We start from the raw sequence: 15,038 nt of genomic DNA, 5'->3' as shown, positions 1-15,038 counted from the left end.
AAAAAAAAAAAAAAAAAAAAAAAAAAAAAGAAAGAAAGAAAAATAATTGCAGGATTTGGGATTGGAAATAATTTTCCTCCAGAACTCTGGGATATTTATTATTTCTTAGCTGCTCGTTTGAAGAGGCAGCTGTTCTGATTCCTTCTCCTTTATCTTTGCAGTCTTACTTCCTGGGAAGCTCAAAAGAATTTTCCTTTCCTCCTAAATTCTTACATGCTGTGCTAGTGTACTTTGAAGGGATATCTTAGTTTCCATGAGGAAACACCATGACCACAGCAGGGGGTTGGGTTACAGTTCAGAGGGTTCATCCATGATTGTCATGGTGGGAAGTGTGGTGGCAGGCCGGGACAGTGCTGGAGAAGTGGCTGAGAGCTCACATCTGATCCATAAGCTGCAGGTGGAGGGAATGAGAGTCACTGGATGTCACCCCCAGGGACACACTTCCTCCAACAAGGCTACCCTCCTAACTTTTCAAACAGTTCCACTAACTTGGGACCAAACATTCAAATGTATGAGCCTATGGAAGCCTACTCATGTGAACCACCTCATGAGATTATTAGTCTTGTCCATAGACCAGAAATATATATATATATATATATATGAAAGAAAAGAAAAGAAAAGAAAAGAAAAGGAAAGAAAGAAAGAAAGAAAGAAAGAAAGAAAGAAAGAAAGAAAGAAAGAAAGAAAGAAAGAAAGAAAGAAAGATGGTTTAGTTCTAACTATTCCTTTCACAACGCCATGAGGTTTTCTTAGTAAGGTTCCTCTGTGAACCTCATGCTGGCCTTTAACTCACTGTGGAGCTGCGTCTGGTCTGGGAACTTGCAGCAATGTCGATGCCTCCTTCAGCTTTCTAAGTGCTGGGCTTATAATTCTGTGCCACCCTGCCTGGCTATACTCTACTGTTTTTCTAACACTGCTGTTTTCTAGGATATATCTTCTTCAACTTTACTTTCTAACTCTTCTACTGAGCTATTTAATTTTTTTTTAATGTTTTTTCCATTATTTTATTTTAAGAATAAAAAATTAAATATATTATTTTTGTATTATATTATAAATATATTAGTCTTAATTTTAAAACGTGTTTATCTGAATAATGTGTCTTCTCCGGTTGCTTTTCTTCTTGCTTGGTTTTGGCCTCATCCATACTTTAGAAGTTTTGTTCGGATGTCTTGTCCTTGGAAATCGGCCCTGAGAAACAGAGATCTGACTGGGAATGGGAAGGCAGGCGGCCATTGCTCTGCCAGCCTCATCTGTCCTGGTCATTTGCTGACAGCTGTGTCTTGGAGGAAGTGACAAGCTGTGTCTTCTGAGGGGAGTCCTGGCTTGCCACTGTCAGGAATGTCGATAAAAGCCACCAGGCTAGGGATCTGGTTTTCTCTGTATAGGCTACTAAATTTGCTCCCCCACCCCCCACCACCACCTTCCAGTCCAGAGACCGCCTCTTTGCCTTTCTGGGGGATTTAGTTGGCCAGCTCCCTTCGAATGGGCATGGATATGTCTCTAACGCTTCCATTATTGTGAGTACTATAGTCGTGAAAATATTTATAAAACTGTGTAATTCTGTAGGACAGAGCCCAGAAATGTTTTCTCACAGTAAATGCCATGTATGTACTTGGGGGTTGACTTGATGCTGAAGATAGTTGACTCTTCCGTGCAGCCGTAAAAGGTGGTATGTCGTCTTGCAGCTTAGAAGTACACAGTCTTGCCTCACCACTGGCACTAGACAGGCTCAGTGTTTTCTTTTGTTGTTGTTGCTTTTGAGTAATGGGAAAATTTGTTTTATTTGTTTATTTACCAGTAAAATTAAAATGTATATTTCTCTTGAGAATTGCTTTTTATAACATTTGCTCATTTTGACATAAACATTTTGTTTGGTTATGGTTTTCTATATTTAGTGGGACAAAATTATGATCATGTAGGATTCTTATGTCCTTATCTCTAATTTTTTTTTTTTTTTTTTTTTTTGGCTCTGCAAAACAAATTTCTTTTATCTGCCATGAACTACAAATGAAATGCTTTTTCTCCCTCTCTGCATTAACAGGTGACAGCCGTGAGTACCTTTTGCCTCTGGATGAGAACTCTGCTTTTGTTTTTAATCTAGAAATGAACACAGAAGCAGAACAGCAACTTCTCCATCATGCCAGAAATGGCAATGCTGAAGAGGTGCGAAGGCTGCTGGCAGCCATGGCACGGATGGAAGTGGTCGCTGACATCGACTGTAAAGGTGGGCTCCCAACGCTTGCTCGTTACAAGCCTCACATGTATTTAATCTTTCTGATCTTGCCCATCATAAATCTCACTCCCCACAAAATTGTATGAAATAACATACCTATATACCCTCTAAGGTAGAGAGTTGAGATTCATCTTTAGAACTTTACCTGTTATGAGGTGAGCCCAGTGTGCATTCCCTGATAATGTCTTTATTTTTGTTAGCAACACTGCAATTGAGCCAGCAGGTTTGAGTGACTGCTGTTTGCCCAGCAGATAAAGTGCTGTGATCTCCTTGGTAGTGACTGACAAACCCCCAACCCTCATTGAGGTTAGCCTTCTAGATTAACAGACCAGACTAGTCTCCACCACAAAATAGGTGCTGGGGTATTGTCTTAGTCAGGGTTTCTATTCCTGCACAAACATCATGACCAAGAAACAGTTGGGGAGGAAAGGGTTTATTCAGCTTACATTTCCACATTGCTGTTCATCACTAAAGGAAGTCAGGACTGGAACTCAAGCAGGTCAGAAAGCAGGAGCTGATGCAGAGGCCATGGAGGGATGTTACTTACAAGCTTGCTTCCTTTGGCTTACTCAACCTGATTTCTTATTAAACCCAGGGCTCCCAGCCCAGGGATGGCACCACCCACAAGGGGCCCTCCCCCTTGATTACTAATTGAGAAAATGCCTTACAGCTGGACCTCATGGAGGCATTTCCTCAACTGAAGCTCCTTTCTCTGTGATAACTCCAGCTTGTGTCAAGTTGACATAAAACCAGCCAGTACAATTGACCCCTTGTCAACTTGACACACAAACACATCACTAGTAAGCCTCAACCCTTACTTTCTTATTCATCCCCAAGATCTAAATAACTTTAAAAGTCTCACAGTCTTAGCAAATTCTTAAAATTTCAATCTTCTTAAAATATCCAATCTCTTTTAAAATCCAAAGTCTTTTTAAAATTAAAAGTCTCTTAACTGTGGGATCCACTCAAATACTTGAAGATGGAAAAATATCAGGGCACAGTCACAATCAAAAACAAAATCAAACTCCAACTGTCCAATGTCTGGGATCCACTCACTATTTTCTGGATTCCTCCAAGGCTTGGGTCACTTCTCCAGCTCTGCCCTTTGTAGCACACACCTCATCCTCTAGGCTCCAGATGCCTGTACTCCACTGCTGCTGCTGTTCTTGGTGATCATTCATGGTACTGGCATCTCCAAAACGCTGCATGACCCCTTCAGTCCTGGGCCATCAATGGCATCTGAGGCTTCACCTTCACCAATGGCCTTCCATGATCTCTCACAGTGCAGAGCCTCAGTTGCTCTGCATGACCCCTTCACGATCAAAATAGCAATGGCCCTGAAAAAGGGTCTTTAGTCTTCCCTTGGAAACTTCACAAGCCAGGCCTCCATCTTCTGCACTGTTCTCAACATTATCTTCTAAGTTCCTACACAACATCCCACAGAGCTCTTAACACTGAATGGACTTCTAGCCTAAAGTTCCAAAGTCCTTCCACAGTCCTCCCCAAAACATGGTCAGGTTGTCACAGGAATACCCCACTCTGCTGGTACCAATTTGTCTTAGTCAGGGTTTCTATTCCTGCACAAACATCATGACCAAGAAGCAGTTGGGGAGGACAGGGTTTATTCAACCCTGGCTGTCCTGGAACTCACTCTGTAGACCAGGCTGCCCCGAACTCAGAAATCTGTCTGCCTCTGCCTCCCAAGTGCTGGAATTAAACCACTGCTTGGCTAGTGACAGCATTTTTGAGGACAGTTGAGGACAGTGTTAATGTCAAGATAGGAAATAGGTTTAGGCTGCAAGAGGTGAGTAAGTGGTAGGTTGGAATGATGGTGAGAGTAAGGGAAGGGTGGGAATGGAAGAGGATGTGTGGTTACTGTCCAGAGTGTTGGTTGTTTTTGACTGGTCAGAGAGATGGTAGAGACTGCATGTTCTTTCCTATGAGAAACCAAAGGGGAGAAAGTGAAGCTAGGGAGGAAAGAGTCAGAGGAGCCAGAAGGGCTGGAGTCTAAGAGGGAGACCAGGGGTGGGTGTGGTCTAAGAGGGAGACCAGGCTCTGCCCTGGGGGGTGGGTGTGGCTAAGGAGTTGGGGGTGTGAGCCCGCACTGGGGGGGGGGGGCGAGATTGTTGCTAGGAATGTCTAGTTCTGTGAAAGCTCCTGGTTTTGCTGTGGTGCAGAAAGGTGAAGTCATAGCTAGCAGGCGCAGTGCAGGTAAGAGGTGTTAGTAGCTATGGAACAGTGGGAGAGGCTCCTCAGCCAGGCGTAAGAAGGACACCGAGCCAAAGTGTGGGGCTTGACTCTGGTGCCCAACCCCTCGGGGTGCTTTTATTTTCCTAAAGCATTGACTATAACCTGGGGTTTTATAGCCAGCTGCAACAGAGATAATGATGATAACGACACTAGGGCGGAATGCTCATTGCCAGAGTTGGTGAGGGGGAAATAGGAACCACTTACTTGGTTAAGTGATGAAAGACTAGAGGCCTGACCTGCACGGACAAGCTGAGGCCTGACCTGCAGTGCATAAGTGAGGGGTTGAGTTTATGGGAATGACTTGTTCTTTTCTTTTCTTTTTTTTTTTTTTTTTGAACTATATTTATATTTTTATGTCCATTGGTGTTTTTGCCTTCATGCATATCTGTATGAGGGTGTTGGATCCCGTGGAACAGGAGTTACAGACACTTGTGAGCTGCCTTGTGGGAGCTGGGAATTGAACCCGTGTCCTCTGGAAGAGCTCTTAATCATTGAACCATCTCTTCAGCCCTGAGAATGACCTTCTGTGATCATAGTGGCACCAGGTCTAGACTCTGACAGTGACTGCTTGACATTGAGCAGAGGCACAATTCATAAGAAATGATGGGAGCGGGCTGCGGATGTAGTTCACTTGTTACAATGGTTGTCTAGCATTCATAACACCCTAAGTTCTCTCCACAGCCCTACATGAACAGAGCATGCTGCAACATACCGGTAATCTCAGCACATGGGAGAGAGAAGCATGCGATACATAAGAGCTAGTTTTAAAAAAGATGAGAGAAACTGCCAAGATTGTTCTGGCACATCCTGACAGCCAGATTTGGTTCCTGGGACTGATATGGTGGAAGGAGAGAAGAGAACTGACTTCTCAAGTTGTCCTCTCTTTTCTACATGTGTGCATGGCATATACTTGAGTGCACATGCATGCATACACAAATACACACATGCACACACAAGCACACACACACATTTACACATGCACACACATTTACACATACATACACACATACAAGCACACATACACACAGACATGCACATAGACATGTACACACAGACACATGCACACATATAGACCACACACATACATGCACACACATGTAACTGTACACAGTAAATAAACGAAACAAAACAGAACTGAGGTGAAGTGAGAAACAGAGATTAGGGAACTTGGATGGCCAGGATGTGTGCGGCAGAGTATGCGCCATGGAGAAGGACTGTGTTGGCAACATTACGGTTTTCTGGGAGGCTTGGCAGGCTGCAGGGGAAGCATTTGCTGGACTTGTGGCTCAAAGAAGGGCTTATAACATGAATGGAAAAATTCCTGACCAGGGCCCTGTGTAGACTTTTGTTGCAGGAGTTCAACACATGGCTTCTCCTTGGTGAGGTGCTTTGACAGTTCCTGAGTGAGGAGCCCACATGCGAGGAAGCTAGGGTTATTATGGGAAAAGCTAGGTTATACTGAAGAATGGAAGATAAAGATATGGCCAATGAAGTAACCTTAGGGATTCCATGGGGCTCTTGGAGAAGAAACAGATGCAGCAGTTGGTAAATGGTGACAGGTACAGGCCCTTGGGCAGCGGAGTTTTACATATATAGGTTGGAGGAGTCAGTAGCCTCTTGTAGACACTGCACTTTGGCTGAAGATTGTGTGGGTTCAGAACTAGAGATCCAGGAGCTACAGTGCATGGTGACTGGGTTCCTGAGCTCTGCTAGATCCTCTAGCTGTTGTGCTTCGGGAATTGGACAGGGCTGCCATTTCTGCGGCCTGGTTTAGAATTCTAGCAAGCTTTTGGACTTATCTCCGTTTTGAGGCCAGGCAACTGTCCTCTATTCTTTTGTCAATAGAATTAGATAGCTTTCACGTCTGCTGCTTGTGTTAATGCCTCTCTTCAGCATAGCTGCTTGGGTCTGGTATTTCACTTCTTTTAACGTGGGTTGTGGTTTTCTAGCTGTACTCTGGTAACCCAATCTTCTCATTAACTGAGATTGTATCTGAAGTCAAAGATTCTCTTGTAAGTCATTGTCTGGGGTGAGCCGTCTGGCAACTGCTGCAGGAACACTGTGGCAGTTGCCACTCTGCAGGGTTTTGCACCACCTTGAGCTCCCCAGCCCACCCTCTCTAGTGGTACAAGGGTTTGGAGAATCCTTGGTGGCAAGATGGACACAGACTAGACTCTTAGGGACAGCAGGGTGATCTCCATCTGGTAGTTGGGATCTAACCTTGCATGGATGCTCTCTCTTTGAAAGATGGACATGGTGAGTCAACAGGAGGAATCCAGTCTAGTCCTGTGGGACCCAGTTCACTGCACTTTTGCAGCTCTTACTGTGGTTATGTGTCTTGCCTCTCATCAGCAGTATGAGGGCTATAGGCCAAGGTACTTGTTAGAAAAAAATACAGTTTATGGAAAAGTAAGTAATAACTTAAGATACCTTTTCCCCTGTTTTTAGGAAGAAGTAAGTCTAACTTGGGCTGGACACCTCTTCACCTGGCATGCTATTTTGGGCACAAACAAGTGGTCGAGGATCTGTTGAAGGTATCGTTATAGCTTTGTTAATGACTGAAACTCTGTGGGAATTGTCTGATGAAAAGTCTGCAGACATTGAGCCACTCCCTTAGACACTTAGTTCTTCTTTGCTCAATACATGAGTGAGGCTAGTTTAACAAGTTATAATTCCTTCAGTTTTGCAAGTATGATAGTTGCAGAAAAGAAATGAAGCACATTCTAAATAATTAAAAACTAGCATTCGAGTGTCAGAGAAGACTCAGTGAGAGCCAAGGCCTCACCTGCCTCTCCTGGTAATTTTCACACAGGGATATTTTTGAGATTGGGTTACATTGTGTACTTAATTTATGCATGTAAGCTGTGATGTCTTTTTTAATGTGAACACATAAATATTGGTGATAGAAGAGATGCTTTAGGTCTAGAGTCAGTTCTTCATATAGTCTGTCCACTGCTAGAGTGGGGTGGAGCGGCAACGGCTTAAGAAAAGTCTTGTGCTCTGCCTATCTGCAACCATTTACCTGTTAGGAAACATGCTTGCTTCAGCTAGGAGTCCAGTTTACTTTTCATGGCAACAAGCCATTAAGTTATTTTAATTTTTAAAGCATTTAGGAGTTCTTTGGGCTTGTGTGTGTGTGTGTGTGTGTGTGTGTGTGTGTGTGTGTAGTTACTAATGTGTGTACGCTATTTAAAGTTTTCCTGTTTTCCAGGCTGGTGCAGAAGTGAACATGTTAAACGACATGGGGGACACGCCGCTGCATCGAGCCGCCTTCACAGGACGAAAGGTGACGTGAGAGGGTTGGGAGAGCAGTCACTGCTGTCTGTCAGTCCTTCCCACTCTCCTGCCCGTGGGAACCTCAAGAATGTGTAGAGAGTGCTTTGGTCGGGGAATTGCACAGTGAGGTAGAACACAAAGGCCAGGAGCTTGGCTGTGCTCTTCCTGACTGAACATGCTCAGCCTCTCAGCCTCTCCCCATTTTCTCCCCACCCCACCCCCACCCTCTGCATCCCCTGAAAGCAAAGTCTGGCTCACATTGTCTTAGTTTACCTTGGGGAAGTCTACATTGCAGTAATTTATGGTACATTTACACAGTTGTGTGGCCATCGCATGACCAGTTTTGGAACAGTTGTATCACTTCTCTGAGTTTTTTGGATCCTCTATACATTCATTCCCTGGGCCTGCCTAACTCCCAGGTCACCGTTTTTCCTGTCTAGTTGCCTTTTCCAGACATTTCTTTCTTATCAGTGGAAGCACTTTTGTACCACAGCGATGAGGTTCATTTGTACTGCACCGTGCACCAGTAGCACAAGTGTGCAAGGTGTATGGGCTGTGAGGCCAGAGCAAGACTTCTGTGTGCTGTTCTGTCACCCGGTTCCTTATTCCTTTGAGGTAGGGTCTCTCACTGACCCCGTGATAGCCAGCAGCTAGTTAGCAGAACTAGAGAACTGAGTCTCCCGGGCTTCTGCTTAGCCTGTGAGCCTGGGTTGGGCAGTTCAACCCTTTCTCACTTTGCTTCCTCCTGACAGCCCCACTCTATGTCTCCTGCACACAGCGGCGCTCCTTAGTATCTGGGACTATATGGGGAGATACCTGCTCTCTGCAGGTTCTTTTATTTTTTGGTTCTCTGTTAGGGCAAGTGACAGAACAGCCCAGTGCTTGTGTGGTAGCTTCAAAGATGCCTGTAGCCTGTACCCTGCCTGTGTGAATATGTTTGGATTCGAAGTTGTGCGTGGAGCTGAGATTGCTATTCAGCTACCTGAAAGGTGGGCTTTGTAATCCCAGGAGTCCTTAAAACTATGAGAGGGAGGGAAAGAGAAGAGAAGTTAATTCAGACTTGTCCAGTTAGATGCTATGCTTCTGGCTTGCAAACTGTAGGAAGCAGCCATGAACCAAGGAGTGTTGATGACATTTAGAAGCTAGAACAGCTGGGGAACAAATTCCCCCACAGAGCTTCTGGAACAGTCCCATCCTTCACTGCTTTGACTTCAAGCGAGCTGCATTTCAGAACTAATAAAGTGTGGAACTGTAGGATTAATTTCAGTGTTTTAAAACTCTAGATTTGTGCTAGCTAAAGCAGTAATAGAAAGCGAATTCTCTGTTGGGGAAAGCAGCCTTGTGCTGCAAGTTCTGTGGGTTTATTCCCTACAGAGGTTGCTTTTACTTACAGTGCTTTTTGTATCTGTTACATTGCTGTGGGTCTGTGGTCCCTAGTGGATACCCAAGACCATGAACTGGTTCATGTGGGTAGTTTGTCCAGTGCAGTTGGTCTCTTTTCAGGATAACCATTCCCTGAGCTTTTAGTGTCCTAGTGCCAGGAGTCACCTCATCCCTCTATTATAAAGGAAGTGACCTGGCAGTCTGTGCTTCCTGTGGGCATATAACTGTTTCCGGGCTTTTGTCACTTAGAGAACATGTCACATGGCTCCACGGTTCCATCCTTCTCATGGTGTCAATCACCAGGTACCCCCTGCATGTGGGGCATTCTAAATGAATCCCTTCTTGCCTGTTCCATCATAAGTTGATACTTGTAAACCAGATGTGAAACCTTAACTCCATGCAGCTGAGACAGACGCCTCCCTTTTTAACACACCTCGTGTGATCCTTGCTGAGACTTAGGTGTGACTTTGTACGATTTCTCTTCATGGCTCTGGACTTCTCATCTTTTTCTAGGAAGTAAAAACATTCTGTTTTCATTTCTTTCCCTCATGACCCATATCTACCTATTTCTGCAGTGAGTCCCCCCAAGTTCCTGATTTTTTTGTCTTTGGCAGGAAGCTCTCCTTTGCCAGGTCTCTAACCCAGTTCATCTTACACCTTGCATTAGAGTTGCTGCTGTGTAACTCTGTGTAATGAGGCTTTGCCAATATTGCTCCCAAGATATTTGCACATTTCATTTTGTCCTGCACGAATGTGGTGTGAATCTCAGTGCCCACCCCTGATCACTTAGAGCTGGTCAGTTCATCCTCTGTGCTCAGCTCTTCACACTTTGGACATTTCTACTATTTTCTTGAACTCTAAATATGTGATCATGCTAAATTGGACCTTAGTCTGAAAATCTAACTATGATCTGGTAATATTTAGCTAAGATAAATGGTTCTATTATGTTTGAATATTAAGCTTACATCTGTAATAATTAAGTATAATTAGATTAGATAAAAAATTTAATTTCTAATTCTACTCACAAAACTACAAGTTATCTTAAAGTCTTTTATCATGAATATAATTTTAAATATAAAATTGAAATTAAGTGATTTTAAATGAAATATTGAGTTGAAAGAAAGACCCTACTGTAAAAATTTTTTAAATCCTTGTACTCTGAAATAAATAAATAAAATTCAGCTGCCAAAATTTAAGGAGTGCATGTCTTTTCTTGGTGTATTAGCGACCCCTAGTGGCCTATGCTTGAAATCAGCATAACAATTTCAGTGATCTGTTTGGCGTTCGTTCCTGTCTTTATTTTTCAGAGACATTTATAATTTTAGAGTTTTTATACCTTTTGTAAATTGCTTAAAATAGTGACATAATAAGTATAGTAAATATTTGGATCGTTACACTGGCCTTCATTTTTACTGGAATTCAATAAATTTAAAATACATACTTTCCATATACTGTCCCTTAGGAGTTGTCTATCCTAACAGACAGAGTGATATGCGATCAGAATATATGTAAGGGTTCCCCTGTGCCCTGCACATATGTTACACACCACCAAACACTGCCTGTGTTGTTTCCCTTCTCGGTAACCAGCTGTCTGTAAGCAGAGATAGGCTCACTGCCGTTTGTTCTTGGGAAGCAGCTGAGTTGCAGAGCAGTCTAAGCAGCTCTGTACTGTGGGGTCACTCCTGTGGAAGTGTGGAGGTGTCAGGAATGGACAGTGGCTATGCCAGCTGGGGAAGAGCTGGGGAAGAGCAGCGGCTTACAGCTCCATACTGCTAGGTATTGGAGACCACTCTGGAGGTGTGACTGCGAGTCAGCTCTAGCTGCTACTGGAAAAGCCTGCCTCCCAGCCACTCCCCAGGCCTGCCCTTGGAGATCTTATTCCTCCAGGGGACTTTGGCAACAATTCAAAGCTTTCCCTACAAGCTACCTTTGTTTAGCTCCATCCATTTGTAGGACAGCAACTTCAGGATGTCTGGTGTGCCTCCCCCCAGGAGGAGCATCTGTGGGAAGGCGCTGGACCATGGCTACTCTGGATGCACAACTGAAGCAGCTCCTTGTGGCCTATTGTCCATTCTGGATTCTTCACCTTTCCTGTCAGATTTCCTGGGTGTGACTCAGGCTCTCAGCCCTGGTTACCCTTCCATTCACTACCCTTGCCTGCTTGCTGTCATTGGACAAGATCATACATGATGATGTGTGCCTGTAATCCTATCAGATTACAGAGGCAGAGGCAGGATCAGGAATTCCAGGCCAGTTAGGAGTACATAGGAGGTCTCTGCCTCAAACAACAGATGGATAAACAGGTAGCACGAGAGAGTTCGAGGCTGCCAGAATTTTGTATAGTGTGTGTCAGACGTCTCCTCTAGGTCTGTGTTCTTCTTTCAGATGATCAGGTTCAACCTTTATGGTGACTATTTTTGCCTGTTGGTTCGTGACACTGTAATTCTTGTGTGTGTGTGTGTGTGTGTGTGTGTGTGTGTGTTGTGTGTGTGTTTGGGTACATTCAGGGAACTGAATCAGTCACACGTGCTAGCTAGGTGTTCTGGACTGTATTTCCAGATACTTGCTTTTTAAATTTTTTCCCAGTTATTTATTTGTATGTATGTGCGAGGCACATGTACCTCTGCCCTCAGCACACACGGGCAAGTCAGGGGGCAGCTTGCAGAGGTGGTTTTCCCTTTCTCCCATCGGAATCCTGGTGGAACTGAGGTCATCAGGCTTGGCTAAAATACCATCTTGTCAGCCTGCTGTTTGCTCTTGGGAGAATACTTTGGTCTGAGAAGAACTGACTGATATGGCAAGGTCCCTTGATTCTTCCTAAGATTGACCCCAGCTCCTCTAGGTTTTGTCTTTACTGTACTCTAGTTGATGAGGTAGACGGCTGGGAGGCTCCTTAGATGCCCAGTGGACAAGAAAGAGCTAGAAACGTATGCTGCTGTGTGCGTGAATGGAGGCTGCCCCTGATCTCTTTCCTGACTGGGATAGGAAAGAACAGACTTTCCGTCTCAGTTCCCGTGCACCACCTGTTAGCCATCCCCTTCTCCAGCAAGCAGCACGTGCGACTGAGTGGCTGTCATTGAGCCTGTTGTATTTGATTGGGCTTGTGGAAGTCCCCTGTCACTCTACTTTGCATCTGGTGTCCATGGTTGTGGTGGACGGGTGACTGAAGTAGAAATGTGGTAGGAAGTGCCATCAGTGCACCCCTCACAAGTCTCCTCGCCTCTCCACGATGTCAGCATCCGGTGGCCATTGTTCTGCAAACTGCTGTGTGATAGGACTTTTCCTGGGGAGACACAGCACACATGTCTTCTAGCCCCAGGGAGCTAGGGAGCTAGGGAGCTTACCACAGACCAAAATCCAACTTGACAAACCAAGGATATTTATTGGGGTTCCTTACAGAAGCAGAAATGACTCAAAACAGCTACATCACTGAAGCCCACTCCAGCATGGGTGACAGCTCACAGAGCTGGAACCTGGAACACAGTGTGTAGGCTACAGGCAGATCAACAGGTTGGAGAGTGTCCTTTCTAAGTGACTGGTCTAAACCTATTCCAGGTGCTCGGCTAATACCTGCTGCTTCTAGGAAGCTGGTCTGCTCTCAGAGTCCTCTTTGCAGTTGTTGGAGAGGGACTCGGCTTTTCCTGTTTACTCTGGCAGAGAGGGGGGCTAGTGAATCTGGGCAGTTTTAGGGGCTGTCTCAAGTCCTGAGGTTTCAGGGTCTATTTTGAGTTCTTCACCTTCCTATGAAAAGAACTTTCTGCAGGATGGAATATTTTAGTCTTGGAGGAAACTGTTAGCCACCAAACACTGGTGATTAAACCAGAGCCTTGAAGATGCTGCACAGTGGTCTATTGACAGATCCCCTCCCTTTCTCTTGGGTTTTAAAGATGCTACTAACTTTGCCATTCTTTTCTACATAGGGTATGGCTTTTGGTTTGCCTTGGCTAGAGGTTGGAAGAAGGCAGTTTTAAGGCCATGGAAGCAACAACTGATTTGTCTTTACCAATTTTACAGAGAGGGACTGGAGAAAGGCCACGTAGTTATGTTCGTACACACTGAGCCCACCTAGGCTGGGGCGATATTTATTTTCTTTCAACAAAGGGTCCTAATGACACTTCTTGTCTGTCAGTCGGCTCAGACCGTATATGTAACAGTCCGTACCGTGTTTCGTGGTTCTCCTTTCATACGAATGCAATTACTTCAGAAAGTGACCATTTTGGGAATAGCTGGGGAATGGCATAAGATTTTAACTTTCTCCTTTAGTGGATAGTTGATTAAATAGTCCAAAGTTGATGGAGTTCCCGACACTGGCTTAGGTAGTGTTGTGTCTTACACTTCCAGCTTCTAATCATTGCTCATTGGTTGTCTTCCATAGCAGTTGAGCTGTTCTAAGGCAAACCCCAGCAGTGTGCACAAGTGATGACCCCAGTATGAAATGGCAAGAAGTTCCAGTTGCCACAGACTAAAGTAACTGAGCATGCTAGATTGGATGAAAGATGAAAGGCTAGAAAAGGCATGAGGTAATCATGTCTCTAGAGTCCTCAGGGACTGTACCAGAGGGAATTGTGGGTATGAAGTATACAAACCTCGCTGAAACACTCACTAGTGAGTACTCACCCCGTGGTCTGGGCCTTTGTGAGAGACTGCTGCATTGAGTTTACTGATTGCAGTGCGCCAAGCATCTGTGGTCAGATCTGACCAAGTGGATGACATTATGGTCCAGCAGCAGGGTCAGAGAGTCAAAACTGGGCAGACTGATAGTTAGTGACAGACCGTGGCGTTCTGAGGCAAGAAGTAAGTGGACAGATAGCAGTAGGTTACCTCTAGGCACATATTTTGTCATGGAATTCTTTATCTTACTGTGTTTGCTGCTGGGCTCAACCCTAGAGCCTCATACACCCTGGGCAATACTTTCCATTGAGCCATACCCCAGTCCTACTGAGCCCTCTTGCCGGCAGCTGGCTTGTCTGTCCTGGGCCTGCCACAGTGGAGCTGACCTCCTGATCTCCTATACTCTGGAGTGGGTAAAATGTTACCCGTCATCCATTGTTCCTTCCTGCAGTACTGAGTGACAGAGTGACACGGTCTAGGTTTCTAGTCCCAGGTGGGCCCTGAAAGACCCAGGTAACTGGGGAGACAGGCTTTGCCAAGTTTTACATGTATGTGATTAAGTATTATCTGAGACGGTATTCAACATTCTTTAATTCTTCCTCATGTGTGTTGTGTGTACACATATTTAATTTGAAATGTCACCTAATATTAAGATGCTTTATAATGAAAAACTGGTGACCCTCCAACTGTCCCTTGTGGTTCATATCAAGAGCAAATTCTTTTTGCAGCTCCTTGGGTTTTTAAACTTTTTTGTTTATAAAGTACTTACATTACTGATTCTTGTGTTTCTTCTTAAATGTTAGGTTTCTATTTATTTGTATCTGGCAGATAAGCATTACTTTTTTATTTTAACTTATTATTTTATTTTATTAGATATTTTCTTTATTTACATTTCAAATGCTATCCCGAAAGTTCCCTATACCTTCCCCCAACCCTACCACCCACTCCCCTACCCACCCACTCCCACTTCTTGGCCCTGTGCTGAGTCATATAAAGTTTGCAAGACCAAGGGGCCTCTCTTCCCAATGATGGTCGCCTAGGCCATCTTCTGCTACATATGCAGCTAGAGACGCAAGCTCTGGGGGTACTGGTTAGTTCATATTGTTGTTCCACTTATAGGGTTGCAGCCCCCTTCAGCTCCTTGGGTGCTTTTTCTAGCTCCTCCACTGGGGGCCCTGTGCTCCATCCAATAGCAGCTGTGAGCATCCACTTCTGTGTTTGCCAGGCACTGGCATAGCCTCACAAGAGGCCGCAATATCAGGGTCCCTTCAGCAGAATCTTGCTG

At 44.6% G+C, this 15,038-nt stretch overlaps 1 protein-coding gene across 2 annotated transcripts in view; it reads left to right on the top strand.

Annotated features, from left to right (window-relative positions):
• Osbpl1a (oxysterol binding protein like 1A) overlaps positions 1-15,038 on the top strand; it is a 187,612-nt gene that overhangs the window by 6,834 nt on the left and 165,740 nt on the right. For both annotated transcript variants that reach the window (XM_021215014.2, XM_029546728.1), the window contains exons 2-4: positions 2,102-2,224; positions 6,932-7,017; positions 7,695-7,769. In XM_021215014.2, the coding sequence (XP_021070673.1) occupies positions 2,104-2,224; positions 6,932-7,017; positions 7,695-7,769 (282 nt within the window). In that variant the 5' untranslated portion in view covers positions 2,102-2,103. The remainder of the gene's footprint in view (positions 1-2,101; positions 2,225-6,931; positions 7,018-7,694; positions 7,770-15,038) is intronic.

The sequence above is a fragment of the Mus pahari genome, chromosome 15 (genome assembly GCF_900095145.1).
Source record: "Mus pahari chromosome 15, PAHARI_EIJ_v1.1, whole genome shotgun sequence".
Taxonomy (NCBI): Eukaryota; Metazoa; Chordata; class Mammalia; order Rodentia; family Muridae; genus Mus; species Mus pahari.
Note: the sequence above shows the minus strand (reverse complement) of the source record. Positions and strands in the feature narration are given on the sequence as shown.